Genomic DNA, 23,378 nt, shown 5'->3' on the forward strand with positions numbered 1-23,378 from the left:
TTTGTAATGAGAAGCAGGAATGCAAGGTCCACGCTCTTAATAATAAACAAACAGGACATTGTATGCCATCATCACAGGATGTCCTTCCTTCAACAGAGGACTGACCGGGGCTGGAGGAAAAGCCGGACAGGGCTCCCAACGAAGAGCCCCACTAATTACTGCCTCTGTCTGCCTTCCACTTGCAGTGATCAGTTCCACATTCTCTTTAAGAAACAGATTAATGCTCTACATTTTGCAAACACACTCCTCTGCCTGTGGGTTTTGGGGAGGGGAGAAAAGGCAAAGAAATTTCAATCTGTAGGATTATAACTTTTCCCTATTTACTACATAATTGAAAGAGGGAAGTCAGTTTTACTAAGTACGAGCTTTAATAATCAGGAGAAATGGACGCTTACAAATTTTGGGGCGGGGTGGGGGGGACGGGGCGGGGGGGGGGGAGGAAGGAGTTCTTTATTTCCCAAGCAATAGCTTGAGGACTAGACCGCTCCATCTTATTTCATAACATGCAAATTAATTGCTCTTTTTCACGTGTTCTTTTCAAGTAAGTTTTGTAAGCTCTCTAACTGGACCTGGGCCGAGGAACTCCAACAAGTTTAGATCCTTTTTAGGTTTCCCTGAATTTAAGGAATGTGCGCCCCCTCACAAAGCCGCAGCAGGAAGGAGGGCGGTCTGGAGTCTTTAGAATACAATGTAGTCCGAGTCTACGCGGAGGTTAAGTGCCTTCAAAGGGAAGTCACGATTCCAAGTAAATGTTGAAATTCAGATACGGAGAGAGGAAGCTCTGGGCGCTCGCGGGCTGGGGGGAAAGCCCTAGACTGAGCTCGACGCGGCTTGGCCAGGTGCGGCCACGCCCCCTCTTCAGGCGACTGGTAGGAGTGAATCACGAATGGGAAATCTGCAAGCTGGGAGGGGGTAAGGGCCGAGCCGCCGGCCGGGTTAACACAGACTGTAAGCGCAGCCGTGACACTCGGCCCTCCAGTGTTGCGGAGAGGCAGAGCAGCGCGGCACCTGTCCGCGCCGGGAGCCGGGACGCGGGCGCGGGCGGCCGAGCAGAAGGGCACCGCCGCGGTGCGCGCCAGCCTTCGGCCCGGAGGGGACGCGGAGCACTGCGGACTGTTTAGGCATGAGCGACATTTATCTCAGATGTTGGATATTTGCTTGGAAAAACGTGTGGGTACGACCTTGGTAAGGAACTTGATCTTGTTTTTGATTCTGAAATTGATCTGAAAACTCCCCCCCCCCCCCCCCCTCTTTTCGGCTAACGTAGTCGCAGTATAAACCAGAAATGCTTCTGCTTTAGGGCACTTAGCACTGTCAAACATGTATAAGACTTTTTCCTTATGAATCATTAACCCTTTCAGTTCTAGGCATAATTGTCAGTTCATTGAAATTTCAATAGTGACTCCCGCCCACCCCCGTCCAACAAAGTAACTATTCCGCGTTGGCTTAATTTTAAATTTTGGTTTTATTTAAACACTTATGTGGCATCGTGACTGTACATGTCGCAACTACGTAGACTTAAGCACGTTTGTTTCAGTCGTGACTGAGGGAAGGACAGTTTCGCATCTGATTTTTAAAAAAGGGGGGCTCATTTAGAGAAGAAACAGAAGAATGGAAAAGCCACCCTGAAGGACTTGGACAGTGTTGTGTTTACATTCTAACGAGGACACGTTCTTACATGGAAATAATACCCTACTCCTTTTTAATACGTTCCTACTTTTTCCCCCAACACGTCTGTATGGGAAAACACTGCAGACGTTGTTTACCTTTTTACCCCCTCTCTCTCTTTAGAAAGCACTTTTCCTGCGTGTGAGGGGGGGATTTTCGGGAATACCCTTATCAGTTTACAAGTGGAAGCAGAGCTTGTCTTCTGAGTCTTCTATATTTGTTATAACTTTAGTTACAGTAAACTGTAGCCCATCAGTGACTTCTGGGAATTCGTACACTTTCAGATTTAAATGGAAAGTGCTATTTGTAGCTGAGGGCTCCTTAAGGAATTCTCTTTAGGGAATTCTATTGAACAGTTATATGTTTTGTTTTTGCTTTTTCAATCTGCCGTAAGATACCCACAGTCAAAATAAACTGTGGGGAGTTTGCCCCCTGCCCCCCACCCCCATCTTTCCTCCTCTTTTCCTATGGTCCAAATGATTTCTGAAAAGCTGCAGCTCAGTGATGCTGGCAGGATGCAGTCCTTTTCAGTCTTCCATGTGAGAGGATGAAAGAGATCGCGCTGCAGAGGGGGTGTGGAGGGGGGGTAAGTTGTTTTGAAAGTTGTTTTGAGTTGGGAGCTGGTGGGAAAGTTCAGTCTTCCCCATTTGGAAAAGGCAGGCTGGGTTCCGCTCCTGCACCACACGCGCTTTCCATTTTTAGCTTCATTCAGAGGCAGACAGAGCTCCTTCCTCTTCCTCTCCTTGTTTGTGACACTTTTCTGAGGCAGCTTTTCCACAGCGTTGAGGGTCTGGCGGCCATGACCCCAGGCGTCCTGGGACAGAGGACTGGGCGCCCACAACATTTTTCTGCTGTGAGAGGTAAAGCCTGGGATTGTTCGGAGGTGGTTCTTTTCTTTTTAAAACTTTGTCCCCCAGTGAGGTTGCCACACTCTTTGTTGTTGTTATTGTTGTTAAAGGATAGCATTTAAAAACCTTGCTTCTCCAAGGCAATCTTTATACGGCTTTTTGGCTCTTACTCAACTGTACCGAGCACTCTGCATCTGCTTTTAAAGTCTTCAGACGACTGTATTAGTCATAGCCTCTCAGAGGAGCCACGGGACAATGGGGATTAAAGGCCTTTCCCTTCTCTTCCAGGCTGCCCCCAAGTGTAGCTCCAGTGCTGTGAAGGTTCCAGGGTTGGCAGAGGGGACCGAAGGGACCATGAAAATGGACATGGAGGATGCAGATATGACTCTGTGGACAGAGGCCGAGTTTGAGGAGAAGTGTACATACATTGTGAATGACCACCCCTGGGATTCTGGTGTGGAAGGAGGCACTTCGGTTCAGGCGGAGGCTTCCTTACCGAGGAATCTGCTTTTCAAATATGCCACAAACAGCAAAGAGGTAAGCCTCTGGTTTCTTGCTGAAGAAGATTGGCACCTGATGCCAAATCTCCCTACTTGCCCTTGAGGCCTTGTATATCTGAGAATCTGTAAGTATCAGTAAATAATTGATCACTTAATTCACTTCTTTCATTGTTTTCTCTTGCCCTAAGTCTGTCCCTGCTTATTTTCTCCAGCTCTTGACTATTCCATGTTAATTAGTAAACAGTTAAATTTTTTGGCAAGTTGACATGTCTTAGAAAAGCCGAATTGCAGCATGGGGTGGGTGAAATTGTCAGCAGCTTCGAGAAAGTTTCCTGACCGCTCTGGACTCACTGGCCCTCATAACCCAGTACAATTGCTTTGGAGGGAGAAAACTTTTTCTTTGAGAAAAATGTTTTTCATGTTTCTTTTGTCTCCTTTTGGTCATGAGATGGCTTTAGTCTTTTTTTAACGAGCCAGCTTTATTAGCTGGGTTTCTAAAATTATTCTCAAAACCTTGACGTGTTTATGAACTGAAGTGATGGTGTAAATTGAGAAGAGGTTCATGTAAAAGTGTCCTCTGTCCGGATGACTTCAGAGCTAACCACTGTTTATCTGCAGCAGCTCCTTTGCTTTGGCAGGGCTGGCAGGCTGATTCCTTCTTAGCCTCTGAAGTGGGTACACTCTTTGCTGTTTCAAAGGGGTTGAAAACCCAAACTTGGAATGAGCAAAGGATTTGTGTTTACCCTTTTATATAATGATTATAGCAAGGCGTGATGTTTAGCTGTGAAAAAACTTGCAGAACCACCTCTTGTTTTGAGAATTCAGCTACTGCAGTTGCTCTCGTGGGCCGACTGCAGGGCTGAGTTGAAGGAATCGACCCCACCACAGACTTAGCACAACCATTCCCGTGCCTCACTGTCAATCCTATCACTGCCTTCAGAAAGTCGTGAAAGAGGGGGGCTTTTGCTGTAGGAGTCCAGAATTCCATCCCGAGACTATTCATTACAACCATGTCAAATCACTTTCCTCCTTCCCTAAGGAACAGTATTTGAAGGCGTTGAGAGCTGATTTGGGAAATACTTGGTCTCTTTCCTGTTGGTGTGTCTTAGTTTAGTGTTGTTAGTGAGGGGGTGACACAGCTGTCTAAAATTAAATAGAGCAACTCTGCTTTGGGTTTCATTAAAACTCAACTCTCCCCCACCCCCGCTCCCCGTTTTTCCTACTGGGAGAGAGGAGGCTGATTTCATAAAAAGCAAAATTTAAATTGTATTTGTATGTGAACATTACCAAAAACTTGACCCCAGAAGTCAGGCTTAATTACACCTTTTTTGGTGAAAGTAACACCCTTTTCTATAGAAAGTCTCTTAGTTTGTGGCCCATGGAATCAGTGTAGGATTTGTTTGGTCTGTAAGGTTTGTCTGTGGCTTTAAAAACTGTAGCATTTTTTCCCAGATCAAATTTGACCAAATACTGGTCTGTTCACAGATTTTAATTGTGTTGTGTTGCCCTGTCCAGCTGCTTGGGGTTAAAATCAAGACCTCCACTCTGGTTCATCCTTGCCTTTTAGTTCTGTAGTATTGTCCTCATTTCAGCTCTTAGCCTGTCTTTCAATTTTCATCATTCTATTTAAAATAATAGCTAAATAGAGAAAAAAAATGCCCTTAGATCATTAGTCCAAAGTTCAAAAAACTAGGCACGTACTTAAGGTGTATACTTGGAGGCAGAGCCAGACTTGGAGCAAAGTTCTTCAGACTTTCCAACTAATGCTTCTACATTGTGCTACACTGGCCCCTCTTGGTGTCACTGTGGTTTTATTTATCGTCTTAACATACTTCAGACCAATCCTTTCTTAAGCTTGTTTGGCGTTTTTTCATTGCATGTGTAACTCCTTATTTCATATGTTCAGCACTGAAAACGCATACGGTACCTGTATTCCTAAGGAGGGTCCTTCAGAACAAACCTAGTAAGAGGCCAGGGTTCTCTTATTCTATTTTCTCCTATTTGATTTTACCGAAATGGTTGAAGAGAACAGTATGTCTTGAGTCCTTCATCATAAAAGTCAGCAGGAAACCAGCTTAAATGTAATAATACTGGCTTAAGCTCCCTCTGTAATGTGTGCCTGCTTTTCAGTTTCTCCTTCCTTTTTGCCTTTTGGAAAAGGACAGCTCCCTCAAGATGGTGAAAGAGAACTGTGAAATTGAGCCATTGAGAGTATGATAGCTGCAAACCAGTTCTAGGACAGGAACCTTCAGAATGGATGAAATGTTTACATTATCATCATTCAGTTCTTTTAGTCCCACAAGCCGTGGAAAGAGGAAAAAAGCCTTTGTACATGTAGTTTTTATCTGACTGATGTATCTTGCCCTTCTTTAAATGTTTTCATTTAAGTAGCAGAAGATGTTACATTATGTACTGATGTGCTGACATCCTGGGGATTTTTTTTTTAACAAGACCATTTTTCATTATGAATTTGTGCTATGTGTCAGCACCTTTTTTTTTTTTTTGGTTTAAAAACAAAACATACAAACCATATTTCTGATCTTGACCCTCATTTTTAGATTTAGTTTAGAATCATTTTGCACCTTTAATGAGGCTGTTCTTACTTCCTATTTCCAGAACCCAAACCAAATATAGATGTTCTATTCAAAAAAACTTTTAAAACTTTTTAAACTGCTGGGTTATTCTTTTAGGGGGATTTTCCCCTTGATCTCCTGAAATAATCTACTGTGAATACTTGAACACAGAAAGATTGATTTAAACACTTCTGTTCTAGAAGCCGTAGCCTGAACTGAGGTTGCTTGCGTTGAATTCAGAGGCTCTGTGGCTCTGAGCCTGAACTCCAGCATCATGTGGCAATTAAACATCAGGCTGATGATGGGGACTCAGTGTCCATTTTGATTGAAGTCCATTATTAAGTCATCTGTAAAAAGTATCTCGCCATAATATGCAATTCCCTCTTCACACTGCCTTTTATTGGGAGACCATGTAACCAGGCATTTCCTTTAATATAATTAAGGAAACTTTCCAAAAACATCTCTTTCCACTCCACCCCCTTTTAAAAACAATGGAGTAAAGTGCAGGCTGAAGTCTTGGTTCACTGCAGAGCACTAACCATCTCAATGCAAATATTCTTGTATTCAAAATAGAATTTTAATCTAATGAGTCATTTTTTTTGAGGGGGAGGGGAAGAGGTAGCTAGTAATTAAAATGATTTTAATATAATTTGGGGTAAGGATACTTATGCCATCGTTAGACCTGAATGATATTTCTGCTTGAAACTCAATGAGATTCATGTGTATTCATATATTCCTGAAGAGGGAATTCACTTTAAAAAAAATTATTCTCCTTCCTATCAAACTTTCATTCAGTACTCCTAGTCCACCCATACTAAGTTGTGACATCTTCATTTTGTGAAATGGAAAACAAGCCCTATTTTTTGTCTGCAGGTCTTGGACTTCAGGGTATGTTGTGTAACTGAGGCTGTTGATAGATCTGTAGGGGTCAGCCCAGCACAGAGCACACAGCTGGGAAGAGCAGGCAGGCGGGGAAGTGTGAAGGCCAGCATCCTCTCGCTGGTAGATTTATGGGAGGCACACAGGAGTCTGGGCCCAGCAATGATGCTTTAGGACCCTGGTCAGTTCCAGTGAAGTTTCCTTCCTGAGCTTAGGTGAACGCATTCTTAATTAGTCCTTCGAGTTCTGGGAAATTCAAGGCACACACCAGGTTTCCCTACATTATGTGCTGGCTCCAAGGATAGAACGTTGTTGGTTGTTGGCTAAGATTCACATCCAAATCTTTCCAGGGCCAGAGGGAGAAGTATGACTTAGTCTCTTCCCATTAAAAACTACCCTGGTTCTGATCCCCGCTCTAGTTACCTGGCTGAGCTCAGGAGTCTTAGAGCTGGAATCTTGGTTATAGCTCTTATGTCCTCTTTGAATAATTTCTCAGATAAGGATCTGAGATGAAGGTGCTGATTGTGATATAGGGTGCTGAACTGGGAATGGATAGAGATAGTATATGAGCCAAACGGTTCCTTCCAGCCTCAAAATTCTATGATTTGGTGTCTCTATTTATTCATGTGTGAGTATATAAGTACCCAAAGCTCTATGGATCACAGAACTTAAAATATTAGTGTTCTGTCTCACTTGTAAAGATAATCTAGTATTGAGGCTCTTTTCTTTGTTTGGGACTTGAGGATTTCCCCAGACCTCCCTTTCCAGACAGTTGTTCTCCTGTCTTGTCTGGTGAGTTGCATTTGTATGGCTATTGATGGCAGGAGCTCTTTAATGCCCTCTCATATCTTCTCCAGTGACTTGCCTGTGGCTGCGCTCAAAGATGTTTGGTGGCGTATGTCTTCTGCAAATTCTTTTGTAGGAACAAGTTGCTAGTTGACTTCTTTCGGACCATAAGAAAGTGTTGTGTATTTTCTTAGTGTAAGATTGATAGCTGAATACGAAGCCCGTTGGTTAAAGAATGGCAATTCAAGAGAAAAACCCTGACCTCGATGTCATACTACTTGTTGGTAATCAAGCTCTGACTCCCAAGACATTGTCTGCAAGAGACTATAACTTAAAACAAAGTTGATAAACCAGTTGAGTACCTTTTTTAAAATTACTGCTTTAAAGTGGATATGTTGAAAATATCAACTGCTTATTATTGGCTCCCGGTGAATGCCATTATTTGTTTTTCCTGTTTGTCATTTTAATATTATGGAATAATCACTCAGATATGAATGCCAAATGATTTCTGTCATAAAAGCCGATTCCATAAATTTTTCAAATTCATTTCAATGATACATAATAAACAATAATCTCTGAATAAGTCTACTTAAGCTTTAGGATGTTTTTTTAACTCAAGGCTGTTATAAAGTACTCCTCAGAGCTATACTGCCAACATATACCAATAACGATGAACTGTTATTGAAAGGGCAGATAGATGTAAATGAGGCAGAGGAGGAGAATGAAATGAACATCTGCTTTTTTCAGCTCTTGCCAGAAATTCATAACGGACCAAAAATAACACTCTAGCTTACCAACCTTGTTTCAACTTGTGTTGGGTATAGGAAATTTTCTCTTTTTCTGTCTTTCCAGTCTCGGTATGCTCCATTGGCTTGTATGTTGAATATTAAATTTTTAAAATTAATTTTTAAGTCATGTATATGAGAAAGACTGGTCTGTCACAAGCGTGTAGGTGTGTTCTATATCTTTTTAAACAAAGATTTCGGTTGTTGAGATTTAATGAAGTATCAGTGTATATCAAAACCAAAATCTTAGATTCCACTGCAAACATTTATTGATTCATATATAAAGGCCTACCATTTCAGGTGCACAATTAGAAAGGAGCCACCAGGGATAATAAAAACTGGAGATAAATATATTTTTACCTCTCCTCTTGGTCCATATCAATACGGCATTCAGTAAGTGATTTGTAGGCTGTTTTGGGTGAAAAGAAAATCAAAATGGGAAAGTGAGTGAATAAAAAACAAAATGTACTGCGCAGTGTTGTAAGGGACTGTTACAGAGTTCTTTTGAATAATGATGAATTGCTTCCTGATTCGTGGTTGGTGACTTTTTTTTTAAACCCCACCCCCGACCCCAAGAAATTTACCATCAGGGAGGAACTGGTATAGTTAACATGTTTCTTTTTAGCAAGGCCCTCCAAAGTCAAATGTGTGATCCATCCAGTCTAAGAAAGCCATTTCCTCAATCTTAGAACCCCCAGCTCTCCTAGGTATAAATTCCATTTCAGAGGAAGACTTTTGACCACCGTTGAGCGGAAGATGCTAGAGAAGAGCAAAGTTACTTGAAAGAATTTCCTTCTGCTAAAGAGAACTTACAAATTATAAAGAAAGGAAAAAAAAAAAACCTCATCTGGAATGAAAAAAATATATTATGTTTTGTTTCTGGTTCCTTAGGCCTTTGTGGAACAACCAAAGAACATTACTTTGGTTTCTGAGGTTAAAACTATTTTATTCCCCTTAAGCACACTGTGTTTATGGTTTGAGGGAGAAGAAGAAATAGGAAATTAGGAGCGGGCTAAAATGGTCTAACCTTGACTAAATCTGTAGTATTCGAAACTCATCCTAAAATGGAATAGTTTTACCCACTCTGTTCTTCTAGCATAAAAAGTATTAATAAAAAATATTGGACCCTCAGTCACCAGAGAACTAGACTATTATACTTGGCTGAATATTTATTTGCTTATCATCTGTGAGTTTAACATAGTCTTACCCAAAAATCAGGCTCGTTGTTACGTAGGCACCATTAATGTCTGCTCTCCATAGCACAATTTTGTTATCATTGGTGGTATTACCATTTGACAATTCAACTCATTGAAATGAAAAGATCGATTCATATTTTACTGTTGAACTCACTGTTTCATATGTTTTACACCCTTTAGATTACTGGAGTGGTGAGTAAAGAATACATACCAAAGGGAACACGTTTTGGACCTCTAATAGGTGAAATCTACACCAGTGATGCAGTTCCCAAGAACGCCAACAGGAAATATTTTTGGCGGGTAAGTAGGGAAATTTTTCCCGACTCATTATCAGGGGGAAAAAATGAAACTAAAATTGCTGGGTCACTTCCTTCTTCAACTGTCCTGGAGCTCCCCACAATATTCAGGGTCCCCACGGACACAGGGAATTGTAAGCAATTGTGATGAAACGGGTTAAAAAATTCAGCCTGGGAAACACAGCTTGAAGGTAGTTGGGGTGAAGAGGTGGTCTGTGTAAATCTTAACTTTTTGCGATTCATTGGAGTTTTGTGATGAAAGGAAACAGTTTGCTGCTTGCTTCAAGGGTAAGTTCATTTGCATTTCTGTGCAAGGAAGTAGTAATGAGTCACCAAGTCTTAGATTTCACCCCTTCTTGATTTCTTGCTGACTTAACTTTAATTGAATGGACGAGTAATCACAAATGAATTACCTTGAAAATAAATGCCATTTAGGAAGGATGGTACTGGAGGAATGGAGATGGACTACAAGACTCATCCTGTTTAAATGCATCTGTACCATGAAACTGCTGGATTTGACAGCACATAAGTTATTCCATAGTGTAAGGGAGATGCTTACAACATTCAAGAGGATAAACTTCCCTTTAACATCCCATCTAGTCAATCCAGTTTCTTTTGGAATATCACAGTTAGAAAAAAATCTCACAGGTGAACTAATTAGATGGAATCTTTAGGTAGAAGACCCTGGATGAGAATGAATAGAAAAAAGCAGACTGTTTTCCATTTTCCCATCCATCTCTCTGGATACTCCGTTTCCTCAATTAGAAAATAAATTTAAAAGCAATTATATATATGTATGTATATAGACTTGCATAAAATGTACATGATTACTGGGAAACCTTTATTGAAATTCTTTCAAGAAACAGTTGCATGGTAGCAACAAAAACTGTATTATACTTACTTGTTTAGTCACTCAGTTGTGTCCTATTCTTTTGTGACCCCATGGACTGTAGCCCACCAGGCTCCTCTGTCCATGGGATTTCCCAGGGAAGAATACTGGAGTGGGTTGCCAGTTCTCCAGGGGATCTTCCCAACCCAGGGATTGAACCTGTGTCTCCTGCATTGGTAGGCGGATTCTTGACCACTGAGCCACCAGGAAAGCCCATATTATACTTATTCTGGTCGGATTTACCTAGAATGCTTATATTTTTTGGACAAGTATTTTTATAAAAGACCTATATTTTGTGATCACCCAGAAGCTGTTCCTAAGAAACAAGCTTTAAAAAAAAAAAAAAAAAAAAAAAAAAACCCAGGAAGTTTTCTATTTTAAGAAATCTATTTTACTATTTTCTGAACAAAAGAGATCACTGAGAAGTTTCCACTATGAATTGCGTGCTCAAAATTTAATAATTACTCATACTTAAAATACATTTAATACCTGACTAATAATGGGTAAAATGTGAGTGTACTTTTGCCTTTATTGCCAATAAGGTCTTCTGAGAAGTGAGCCATAGATGTTTGTAATTCTTGAGTCTAAGGTCTGAATTAAAACAATCCAGCATAAGTGTGGTTAATGCATGGTCCTTTCCAAAAAAATGACAAATATTTAAGAACCTCCTATCTCTGTCTCAGTTCCCTAGTTTATTGAAGATTCACTCTAAGTAGCTGAAATGCTTTCCCTGAGAGGATTTATTTGAATTGGTCCTTCATTGCAAAGGATACTGTAGGAGATAACTCCCCACATGTTGTTAAAAGCATCCCGATTTTGTTGGCAGGAGTATGAACATCTGTTGTGAGGGAAAAAAAAGTTTCATGCAAATTACACAAAGAAGAGAAGGGATGTTCAAGTTGAGAAACCAGTGACATTTCTTGTAACTGTGCTATGAGTCAGCACGTTTTTAATCTTCTTGATAATATATGGAAATAAAGTGAGGGTGATAGGCAGCAGTGTTCATCTGACGTATCATTATTTTATTTTCTTGTGGGTGTGTGTATGTGTGTGTGTGTGACTTCATGGCATCGACATTTCTGTTTTTAAATGAGGATACAGTAAATTGTAGTCTGTGGAAGACTGACTGGAATCAACATACCCGTAGCTTTAGAAAGCAGTTTCCGCCCAGCGAAGAGTGCAAGAGCGATGGAACCCCGTGTTCCTGGAAGTTTGCACATCAGAGTAAACAAACTTGAAAACCCCTCTTGATAGCAGAATTCACCCAGCCTTGTTCCATTTTCTCTTAACAAAACACACCGCAAAAGCTCTCACAAGCTGCTTTGATGAAGCCACATGTATTTCCCCCTTCACAATTTACAGGAAGTTACTCTTAAAAGAAAGTGATTCTGGTGTTTACTGCCTGTGTTAAAGGGACAGAGTTCCTTTTTGTCTCTGATAACGTTTGAGCGAAATACAGAAACACTTTAGAGATTAACATAGTCAGTATGTGACTAAGAACAAAGCAATGACCTGCTGTCCGGTTAGAGCAAAACTTCTGCTGTGAATCATGCCCTATGACTTGGAGCCTCCAAGTTGCAGAAAACCAGGTACTGCTTGTATATGTGTAAGGATCTTTCTTAAGTCTGAAGATGAGATGGGTACATCTTAAAAAGAGGGAAAGAGAAACTTTCTGGGGAAGGTAAAGGGTCTGTTTATAAAGTTGTTTCAGTAAGACTTTACCTTTTTACCGAGTGGCCTGAGGATATCTGCTAACCAGAAGTAGTATTAACTCTAGGACAAACTTTGAATTCCTCATTTTGTATTGCTTTTAAAGAACAACACCATTTTTTCCTCTTCTTCCAAAAACAAACCCTATGGCTCTGTGAGTGGTGTCTTAGCCACCCCCCTCACAGATAAGAGGGTTCCCTCTCCCTTCCTCAGCCTTGAAAGAAAAGCGCAAGGCCGAACACATTCATCAAGAGGAAAAGTGACTTCTCAGTAGACTGTCAGATGCTGGCTTCTGTCCCAGTGTTCACTTTGTTATGGCAGGTGAAGTTCACCTTGGCCCCACCCAGCGTTTCCACAAAAAGGCAAAGTTCCAAGTATTCATATGAACAAGTGTTACTGCTGGACTAGGAGGCTTGGGGGTGGAGGATGTTTGCAGAGTTTAAGCCTTGGGCGGGGGTGTAGGAAACAGGCAAGTACAGAGGCCATAGAAAAAGCTGAGAGACTCAGTTTGACGTACTCGGTCGGGTTGGTCTAATACCTAGTGACTCAAAGCATTAAAAGTCAGAATGATCGGAACTCAAGCCAGCCATGCTGCCTGTGCGCCATTCACTCTGCTAGCAGATGGAGTACTAGGTGCGGCAGCTCCTTAAACGAAATCTTGGGTTTCATTCTTCTGTAGGTTTTCCCCAAACATGAAAAGACCCTAAAACTGAAATGGAAAAGGTAACTGATAAAGCGTGCCTCCCGTTTCCTCCCTTATTTCTGCTGATTCAAGACAACTCGGGCTAAACTGATTTCCTTTTCTAATGAGGCAGTCAGGGACCAGAAATCACACTTGCCGTGTGCTGGCAAGCTTTCCATTGCATTGGGGGCTTTATTTTCCACGTCTCTCTTCTCTTTTGCGCAGATCTATTCCAGAGGGGAGCTTCACCACTTCATTGATGGCTTTAATGAGGAGAAGAGCAACTGGCTGCGCTACGTGAACCCAGCACACTCTGCCCGGGAGCAGAACCTGGCCGCCTGTCAGAACGGCATGAACATCTACTTCTACACCATTAAGCCCATCCCTGCCAACCAGGAGCTTCTTGTGTGGTACTGCCGGGACTTTGCAGAAAGGCTTCACTACCCTTATCCCGGAGAGCTGACAATGATGAATCTCAGTAAGTGGATTACAGAAAAAAAAAATTAAAAATGCCAGTAATGTCAGTTCTGCCCCTTTGCACTAATAACATGTTGTTTAATTACATGGCTTCATTTGATGGGCCAAGTAGGTGGCTTAAACTCAGCACTGGGAAGAGAAAAACAATTTTTTTCAGTCTCTACTCTATTCCCTATAATGAAACTTGATCATTTAAAAAATACTAAGAGCAATTCTGAATGTACAGGAAGAAATAAAGGTCCAATGTTAATCTGTCCAAAAGGGGGCAGGTAGGATTATATTGTAATAGAGATTAGTTCTGACATGCCAAGGATGAAAGGTATAGTTCCTTGTTTGTGGTAATTTGTCAGTGCTTAAAATAAGCTTTGAAATGTAGATGCACATTTGGTTATCAAGTTATGGTCTGATGTGAAACATAATTGTTTCTAGAAAAACTTGGAGCTATAATTTTTCAAATCTTATTCAAAATGGATAACCCTGAAGATTTTATATCTTCGCTTCCTTCCTTATGGTAAAAACCTAATTATCTGATCTCCTGATCGGTATTACAGTAACCACCTATCACTTTTATCTTAACAAATTTTCAGTTCCTTAGGTTTATAAGCTTTTACTTTTCTGTTGGTTAAAGTTGCCGTCGTGACCTCTCTGCAAAGGGCTACTTTATTTTAGTCATTCTCAAGTGATCTCTAGGAATGATGTAAGAGTTACCATGAAATTCCAACCTGTTTTAACTATAGTTGTATATTCTCAGACTGCTTTTAAAGCAGGTTTTTAAAATCAGCTCCTTTTGGTTTCAGAGTTTGGCATCTAAAAGCTGAAATTTTTGTAACCTTTTGTTTTGATCTCATTTCCAACATAAGGAGAAGTTGGACGAACAGTACAAAGAATTCCCAGAAACACTTTACCCAGATTCATCAGTCATCCATATGCTGTCCCATTTGCTTTATCTGGACTCTAAACTGTTTTAGTTCACATTTTGGCCTTTGAGACCTTTGGGATGAATGTTAATATTAACATAAATTAGAATTTGACTTAAATTTTTAGCCAATTAACAAACCAATTACTTATCCTAGTCAGGCATAATCCAACTCTATAGCTATTTGGTACTCATCCCACACTGTCTAGTTGACTGCTCTCGCAATGATCTCAAGACTATATTTGTAGTTTTCTGAAGAGCTGAGGCTATAAAAGCTTAAAAACCTCTACCATAATATCTTTAAATTTGTGTTTGTGGTCCTTATGTACATACATATAGTTACCCTTGAGGTTTGGGGAAAAAACCTTGAAATGTTTGGAAACAAATTGGCTTCCAGCTTGAGCATAGTAGGTAAAATCAGGTCCTGGCCAATGGTGGTGGGTCTTTTCCCTCATCTCTCTAGCACTCGCAAGAGTCCCCATTATATCACTAGTACCCAGCATCCCAGGAGCCCTTCTGCTCTTCCCCCCTCTGTAGGTGCCAGGCCCAGTGGCAAAAGGCAACTTCCTCTCCAACAGGCCATCTCCCAGGAAAATGTGCCGCTTCTTCTTGAGGGTCTCCTCACATTCCTTGAGCTTCATCATTCATGGATTCAGAAAAAAGACTTTGATTTTTTGTTTTCTTTGAACTGTAACTCCATTTTAAATGACCCACCTTGGTGACTTTGCAGTAACCACAAAGCAGTTTTTTCACATACATCCCTCACCTTCTTCCACACAAAGAAAGGTCCTAAAGGCCTTGCATTTTTATTCCCCAGCAAAAGGCTTCAGCACAGAATTTTCAGGTTCAAATGGTTATTCTTTAAGCTCTGAAGGAACAATCATGTTCTCTATGAAATGACACCTTTGTTCTCAAATATCTGTTGATATTTATGCAGAGTTTTTTCTAAATGGTGGTTGAACATTTTCAGGTACCCACTCACTGTCCAGTATTCGTAGTACAGAATGAAAGTTCACAATAACCAGTCACAGGAAGCCAAGATTCCTGCTGCCTATTGTGAAACCAGTTGTCTTAGGTGTGGTAACTGATGATTGAGATGCTGATCAGGAAAATTTCCACTATTTCATCAGGTCTGAAAGGTAGATTGTGTCTCCAGATGAGTTGTGTTGGGCTCCATGTTTCATGCGCAGTAGAGGCCTGTGTCAGAATCTGTGAGGGCTTTAAAAGGGCAGTGGTGGTTCAGTTGGTAGAGTTTTGAGGAGAAGAGATTTGAAGAAAACTGAGGTCAAGAAAAATAAGTAGCCAGAAATCAAAAATAGTTAATAAAAAAAAAAAAGAGTAGGAATTATTAGGTTTAACTCTTACTCTCCCAAGGTTGGTTTTTTTTTTTTTTTTTTTTTTTTTTTTTCAGTCTATCTAACTAACCCATCTAGAAAACAGTTGACCAAATTATAGACTTCTAAATGTTAATCTGCTTTCTCAGTTTCAGTTGAAAACAGACTTTGTTTTGCCTACTGCAGAACTTCTAGGTTCTTTCTTATAGTCTTGGGGGTTCTTATTATAGATCGAAAATGTGAGTCGGCATAATTAAGCCATTCAGAGCCTTCAGAAGCAGTTCACTCTTGAAATGACTCCGTCCGCCTACAACCATTAAAGAATTAAGAACAAAAACAGATCTTGATTTTCTTTTTCAAGTTAACTCAAGCTGCTGCTGAGTGGGAGAGTCAGAAATGACACCAGCTCCACTGATTACTCAGCTACTGAAGGATGGTTTTTAATAGACCTTCATATAGACTCCACGAGGGCTTCCCAGGTGGCACTGGTGGTAAAGAGCCCATATGCCAATGCTGGTAGATCCAGGAGACGCAGGTGTGATCCCTGGATCAGGAAGAGCCCCTGGAGGAGGGCACAGCAATCCATTCTAGTATTCTTGCCAGGAGAATCCCATGGACAGAGGAGCCTGGCAGGCTGCAGTCCATAGGGTCGCACAGAGGCGAACACGACTGAAGTGACTTAGCACACACATGCATAGATTCCGTGACTGACACATTAGAACACCTGAGGGGGGCTGACATTGCTCTCCAGATACTGTTTTTTTAAATAGGAAATAAATGTGTTTTATGAAGGTGTAAGAGATACTGAACATTTATCGTGGAGCTATGATACGCTAGGTATACTCTGCTCAGTATTTTGCATAGAAAATAATAAATTCCAACTTTTCTTGTTGTTGGCTCGATTGTTAGCTTTGCAACAGTTCAATAATTGGATTATGGAGGTGCTCAGCAATAACACCTGACTATAAATAGGAGGGCAGTGCTATGGACAGATTAAAACTTCCTGCTTATAACTTTAATTTATTGAATATTAGAACCCAGAGAGTGTTGAAGCTACTAGAAAAAATTAGGAGACTTAGATGTAATTTGCCACATAACAATGGCAGAAAGTTGTGATGGTGAAGTTTCTGTGTTTTCTTTTTTTTTCCGGTTATGTCTTTTTTTTTTAACCTGAGCCTATATGGTTGCCTCCAAATCATTCTTTTTTTGCCTCAAAATTCCCTCCTGTGGCTGTGAGATGCCTTGCCTATCAGTTTTCCAACTTAGTTGTCTCTCTTCTTTTACCATTTCAGCTTTAAAAAACAAAAGTGACAATTTGAACTTCCTGCCTGCTGAGCCTCACTGAAAGACTGATATTGGCCTGATAAGGGGGTATTTATTTTGGTTTAGTGGCTTCAGAAATCCCTCTCCCTCAACAAGCTTTCCATCACTGCCCCCATCAGCATCTTCCCTGATAGTGTCTGGGCTGTGTTTATTCTGGGGCTTCGGGCTCACCCGGGAGTAACTGATAACAGCCAGCAGAGATAACATTCTGAGGGGGCTCTCAAACTGGAACCGAATCCCTCAAGCCTGTCAGCCTAGAGAATGGATTTGAAGAGTTCAGACTCGGGAGTCCACAGAGTTCATTTCTAGACCTATCAGGTATCAAGCCTAGAGGTCTTCCTCCATTAAATCAAGCAGGGACAACAAAATGATGCTTTTACAGAGGCTTAGCAAGGTCCCCCAAGCCTGTCCTCTTCTAAGGCTGAGGCCAAGAGCTCTCCTGCCTCTGATGGCATCTATACAAACCCATAGCTGATCCTTCGTCTCTCCCTACACTGAGGGCAAGTGTGCAGGCTGGAGTGCTTACCAACCAACAACCAGAGCTCCAACCAAGCAGCTTGTATTTTACTTTTGGTTTCCAGGGAAGGCTGAGCAGAGAGTGGTCGGTTTTCCCAGCTCTGGGTGGTTGGTGTCTTCTGAAAGCATCTTTCGTTCTGTGTGTTTGGAGGGAGCAGTGCTGGCCATGACCTGGAGAACCTGTCCTAAACAGGCTCTGTTTAAGAGCATTGCTGCTGTTCCTAAACAGTCTATTTACCGAGTAATAATATGCCATCTTTTGGAATACGTGTGTTCATCTTCGCTGCCTGTTTTCTTTGGTGCTCTAAGTAATTGAACTGGCTCGGAAAGTGCCATTAGTGGTTTGGCAGCAATGACTGTGTAGCGCCTTGTGATTCCGGGGGACAGCATTACTGGGAGCCTGGTGAGACCCGGAGCCTCAGGGAAATTCTGGTGTTGTCAGCAAATCCAGAGGAAGGGTTTGCATCACCTTGCTAATCTGTTTGACAGAGGCAGTTTGAACAGGATTTTATCAAATTCGTATTAAACAAGAATGGAGGTGAAAATTGATGACTGCTTATTACTTGAAATGAGTCTTCATTTTCACATCTAGTTCACAGGGTGTGTTGATTTCCTTTAGGTAAACTGTGACTTTTATTAACCTGTGACACCCCGCACCCAGTATTTCGTGGAGGCATGCTCCTACTCTAGGTTGAACAGGACTGTTCTATCATGAGGATTTTGCCAGTGGAAACAGTCATCCAAACGATGTTATTCATTTGACTGATGCCACCGGTGACCCGGTTTTGCTGAGGAGGAACTGGAGTGGCATGAGCCTTCCAGAATGAGTGGGTGTTGAGAAGCCAGGTGGCCCTCTTGGGGCAGCTGGGGCTCAGGTTTGCTCAAGGAGAGAGCAGCCTGGGCAATGTCGCTTCAATTTTCTGTCTCCCTCTGAGTAATAATCTCCCTTTCTTTATTTCAGCACAAACCCAGAGCCGTCCAAAGCAGCAGAGCACTGAGAAACATGAACTGTGCCCAAAGAGTGTCCCGAAGAGAGAGTATAGCGTCAAAGAGATCCTAAAATTGGACTCCCACCCTTCCAAAGGGAAGGACTTGTACCGCTCCAACATTTCACCCCTCACTTCAGAGAAGGACGCGGAAGACTTCAGGAAAAACGGGAGCCCGGAGATGCCCTTCTACCCGCGCGTGGTGTACCCGATTCGCGCCCCGCTCCCGGAAGACTTTCTGAAAGCACCCCTGGGATGCTACGGGATGGAGCGGCCGCCCTACATCACTCACTCCCCCATATCGTCCTCCACGACGCCCAGCCCCTCGGCGCGCAGCAGCCCGGACCGGAGCCTGCAGAGCTGCAGCCCGCACAGCAGCCCCGGGAACACGGTGTCGCCGCGGGCCCCCGGCCCCCAGGAGGCCCGCGACTCCTACGCCTACTTGAACGCCCCCTACGGGGCCGCCGCCGAGGGGCTGGGCTCCCTAGCCGGCTACGGGCCGCCCACCCACCTGCCGCCCGCCTTTATCCCCTCCTACAACGCGCACTACCCGAAGTTCCTGCTGCCCCCTTACGGCATGAGCTGCAACGGCCTGGGCGCCGCCGTGAGCAACATCAACGGCCTTAACAGCTTCGGCCTCTTCCCGAGGCTGTACCCGGTGTACAGCAGCCTCTTGGGCGGGGGCGGCCTGCCTCCCCCGGTGCTGGCGTCCGCCTCGCTCCCCAGCTCGCTGCCCTCGGAGGGGGCGCGCCGCCTGCTGCAGCCTGAGCACCCCCGGGAGGTGCTGGTGCCCGCGCCGCACAGTGCCTTCTCCCTCCCCGGGGCGGCCGCCAGCCTGAAGGACAAGGCCTGCACCCCCACCAGCGGCTCCCCGACAGCCGGGACCGCCGCCACGGCCGAGCACGTGGTGCAGCCCAAAGCTACCTCAGCGGCCTCTGCGGCCCCCGGAGGCGAGGAGGCGGTGAATCTCATCAAGAACAAAAGGAATATGACTGGCTACAAGACACTCCCCTACCCGCTGAAGAAGCAGAACGGCAAGATCAAGTATGAGTGCAACGTCTGCGCCAAGACTTTCGGGCAGCTCTCAAATCTGAAGGTAGGCCTGGCTTGGTCACCCCCACCCCCACCCCCACCCCCACCCCCACCCCCGATGCGCGGTCTTTCCCCGGGAGGGCACACAGCGCGCCTGGGTACTTAAACCTCTTGCAGGTTGTTGATTACTGTTTCCTCCGTGTAGCAGCTTGGGACCTGTTACTTCCCCTCCCCCCAGTATCTGCTGATTAATAAACATCTGGGGTTTGGGCTAGAGGATCAGTGTGGAGTCCCTGCTTAGCCTGTGAGTTTTCTTTAGCTCAGACACGACAGAATGTTCTGAAACCCACATTGGAGTTTGATTTGTTCTAAGACTTCACCTTGATGCTTAAGAGGTTTGCATCCTAAATGCCCTGAGTCCTTAAGCCGGGACGTTCACTCTTACAGCCTGCAGACTGGGAGCCAAGCTAATGTGTTGTGGCTTCTTCCCAGGTCCACCTCAGAGTGCACAGTGGAGAACGACCTTTCAAATGCCAGACGTGCAACAAGGGCTTCACTCAGCTCGCCCATCTGCAGAAACACTACCTGGTACACACGGGAGAGAAGCCACATGAATGCCAGGTGGGCAGTGTTTTTTGGGTAGAACTTTCGACCTTTGTAGACAGTGTCTCAGCAGTCACCCTCCTGGTGTCCTAAACCAGCGTAAGAATTCTGCCTTCCTTAGGCTGCTGATGAGATGACACAGCCGGCTTCCACTGGGTGGACAATGGTCGGGGAGGGAACCACCACCCTGTGGGAGCGTCCCCACTTTGCCCTATTTGCCTTACGCTGCGGTGAGGGGCCACAGGGAGTTTTCTTTCCCCTCCCAGGTTGTCCTGTGTGGGTGGGCAGCTGGCACCTCCCCTTGGCAGCTCTTAACCTTCTGGTCTGCGTCCTCTCTTCTCTGCCTCCCTCCCCACACTGCAGGTTTGCCACAAGCGATTTAGCAGCACCAGCAATCTCAAGACCCACCTGCGACTCCACTCCGGAGAGAAACCTTACCAGTGCAAGGTGTGCCCCGCCAAGTTCACCCAGTTTGTGCACCTGAAACTCCACAAGCGCCTACACACCCGGGAGCGGCCCCACAAGTGCGCCCACTGCCACAAGAGCTACATCCATTTCTGCAGCCTCAAGGTCCACCTGAAGGGGCACTGTCCTGTGGCCCCGGCCACTGGGCTGCCTCTGGAGGACCTGGCCAGAATCAACGAAGAGATTGAGAAGTTTGACATCAGCGACAATGCCGACCGGCTGGAGGACATGGAGGACAACATTGACATGACCTCTGTGGTGGAAAACGAGATTCTGGCCATGGTCAGAAAAGAGAAGGAAGAAACTGGCCTGAAAGCGTCTTTGCAAAGAAACCTGGGAAATGGACTGCTCTCAGGGTATAACCTCTATGAGTCAACAGAGCCGTCCCTCCTGAAGTTGCCTCACAGCAACCCACTACCTCTGGGACCTGTAAAGGTCAAAGAAGAAACAGTCGAACCTATGGATCCTTAAGATTTTCAGAAAACAAAAGGTGTTTTGTCTTGTTTCTTAACTTACGACTTGGCGAGTCAGGGTGCCTGTCGCAAGTGCTTGTACATAATTCCAATTCTGCAAAGCTCTCCCTGACGGCAGATGGTTTCCCTGACCTCTCTGGAATTAAAGAAGGAACCCCAAAGTTACTGAAATCTCAGGGCATAAATGAGGCAAAGACAATATATATACTTATTATATATACTTATTTACACCCCATCTATATATTTGAACCTGTTGTATTTTGAATATTTGTGTGAATATGTTTGCATAGCCTCCCCATTGCTAAGACTATTGCCTAGCCATAATTATTTTTTCAATGATAATCCTTCATAATTTATTATACAATTTATCATTCAAAAAGCAATAATTAAAAAAAGTTTACAATGACTGGAAGAATTCCTTGTAATTTGAGTTAAGTGTTATATTTTTGTCTGGTGGCCATTCTTTGTAGATAATTTCTGCACATCTGTTTTAAGTATCTTAAGATTTAATAAACAGATACATTACTTCAAGTCAACCTCCCTCTATAGTAATGGTTTGAAAGTGAGGTTTGAGTATTGCCAAAGTTAGGCAGTTGATGTGTTCGTTCATAGGATTATATTATTTGAACAGCCTTGTATCATTTGAACATAATTTGGGGGTATGTTTGCAGAATTACCCAGTAATAGGTGGAAGAAATAAAAACCTTGTATGTTTCTGTAGAGAGTTCAGCATTCCTGCCCCCAGTCACAGATTTACCAGAAAGGTGATAAGAAAGCGTTGCCAGTCTGTCTCCCTCTTCAAAAAAACAGGGTTGTCCCATCCCCAAAGTCATGTGACCATTTGGAGTGGCCATGAGACTTTAGCATCCCAATGTATTATCTGAAAATGTGAAGAAGACAAAATGCCATGTTTAAAACCACTGCAAAATGTTTCCAAAGCACAGGTGGTTTTGTATGGGTGAGGTCTGGGGGCATGAGTCCAGGTGTCTTTGTTGTTGGTCTTTTGTTATTACGTCAAAATTGCACAAGCATGGTGCTCCACCAGGAAGGATTTGAGTTAGATAGGCTCAGGCCACACTTTAAAAACCAAAAACCAGAAAACGGGTATTCTCGTTGTCTTAGGGTCAAAGCGGGTAATGAACATTCCTGTCCCCAACACATTGGTTGTATTTGTTTTTTCTGTGCAACTCAGACTTTCCTCAGTATTTGTGTTTTTACATTTTATGGTTAATTTAATTGAAGAAGAAAGGGCATTGCAAAGTTGTTCAACAACAATTACCTCATTGAGTGTGTCCAGTAGTGCAGGAAGTGATGGCATCTTTAATGATTTGCTACTCAAGAGGAGAGAGCACGTGTGCGCCAGAAAGACGGAATGCATCCCATTCTGCCTCGTCCTCTGCTAAGCCCAAAGATGACACGTTGGCATTCAAGGTGTAGCGGACAATGATGTATATTTATAAATCTATTTATACCACTATACCATGTATATAGAATATATTTATAACCACTTAAAATTGTGAGCCAAAACATGTAAAAGATCCTTCTTTTCCTAATGGCAAAAAAAAAAAAAAATCAAACCCTTTCTGACTCTTCGCTTAATTAGCACTTGATGACCTCACAATTACATTGGTGAGCTTGGGCACCCCCTTGGTATTGTAAGAGATCCTAAAATCTTGGTGCAAAGGTGGGGACCGCATAACAACCAGGGAGAAAGAGACATACCTTTTTTAACTATTAAGGACAATCTAAGATGGCTTTTTTTTTTTTTTGTCACATTCTGATGTGGTCACACCCAAGTCCCAGAAATAGAAATCCCATCAACCACTGTAACTTTTCTCTCTTCCTCTCCTTCCTTCTTAAATAACTGATGGATCACTAATCAATCTGGTTTATATATTCAGCATTTTGGTCTGTGGCAACTAATGTCAGCCTACAGAAGAGAACAACAAATTTAGGATAATCCAGGGAAACCTAAGAGCCTTACTGATCTGTTCCTTTAAATAATGAAACTGACAGGTTTTTTTTTAAAAACTGATATTTTTTTTTAACAGTGTTTGACAAACAGTCCTTGATTATAAGTAAACCAAAGCATCATACTGACATTGACATCAAATATTTTCTATTCCCCATCACTCATTTGTTCTCTTTTTTCCCTCTCATGCTTTCTCGTTAGTGGAAATTTTTACTGAGACCTGCACAGTGGCTTGAGACCCCGTAATTCTCTGTACCATCTGACTTTCCCTCTGAGGCCTCTTACATGTGAATGTTGAGCCCACAATCAAGAGTGGTTTTGTTTTTTTCTTTCTTCTACTCAAAACTGACCAAAGTTATTGGCTTTTTACTTTGCTAGAACAAACTATCTTATGTTTACGTACTGGTTTACATTGTTATTTATGTGCAAATTGTCAAAATGTAAATTAAATATAAATGTTGATGCTTTA

The 23,378-nt window shown here is 42.9% G+C and overlaps 1 protein-coding gene across 6 annotated transcripts; it reads left to right on the plus strand.

Annotated features, from left to right (window-relative positions):
* Window positions 1-857: 857 nt before the first annotated feature.
* PRDM1 (PR/SET domain 1) lies at window positions 858-23,378 on the plus strand. 6 transcript variants are annotated; one of them, XM_006061931.4, is made up of 7 exons: window positions 884-1,185; window positions 2,805-3,053; window positions 9,416-9,535; window positions 13,038-13,290; window positions 18,340-19,460; window positions 19,889-20,017; window positions 20,363-23,378. In XM_006061931.4, exons 1-7 carry the CDS (start codon window positions 1,144-1,146, stop codon window positions 20,933-20,935), a joined length of 2,487 nt encoding a protein of 828 aa, XP_006061993.2. In that variant the 5' UTR covers window positions 884-1,143; the 3' UTR covers window positions 20,936-23,378. The 6 variants fall into 6 exon arrangements, with proteins under 6 accessions (XP_025150443.2, XP_025150444.2, XP_006061993.2 ...); XM_006061932.4 differs by lacking the exon at window positions 884-1,185 and adding an exon at window positions 2,321-2,528; XM_025294658.3 differs by lacking the exon at window positions 19,889-20,017 and having other exon boundaries at window positions 858-1,185.

This window comes from Bubalus bubalis, chromosome 10 (genome assembly GCF_019923935.1).
Source record: "Bubalus bubalis isolate 160015118507 breed Murrah chromosome 10, NDDB_SH_1, whole genome shotgun sequence".
Classification (NCBI taxonomy): domain Eukaryota; kingdom Metazoa; phylum Chordata; class Mammalia; order Artiodactyla; family Bovidae; genus Bubalus; species Bubalus bubalis.

Coding starts and splice junctions, on each gene's coding strand:
- PRDM1 (XM_006061931.4), top strand. CDS start 1,144: ATGTTGGATATTTGCTTGGAAAAACGTGTGGGTACGACCTTG. Junction 3,054..9,415: donor ATGCCACAAACAGCAAAGAG/GTAAGCCTCTGG, acceptor TACACCCTTTAG/ATTACTGGAGTGGTGAGTAA. Junction 13,291..18,339: donor GCTGACAATGATGAATCTCA/GTAAGTGGATTA, acceptor TCTTTATTTCAG/CACAAACCCAGAGCCGTCCA.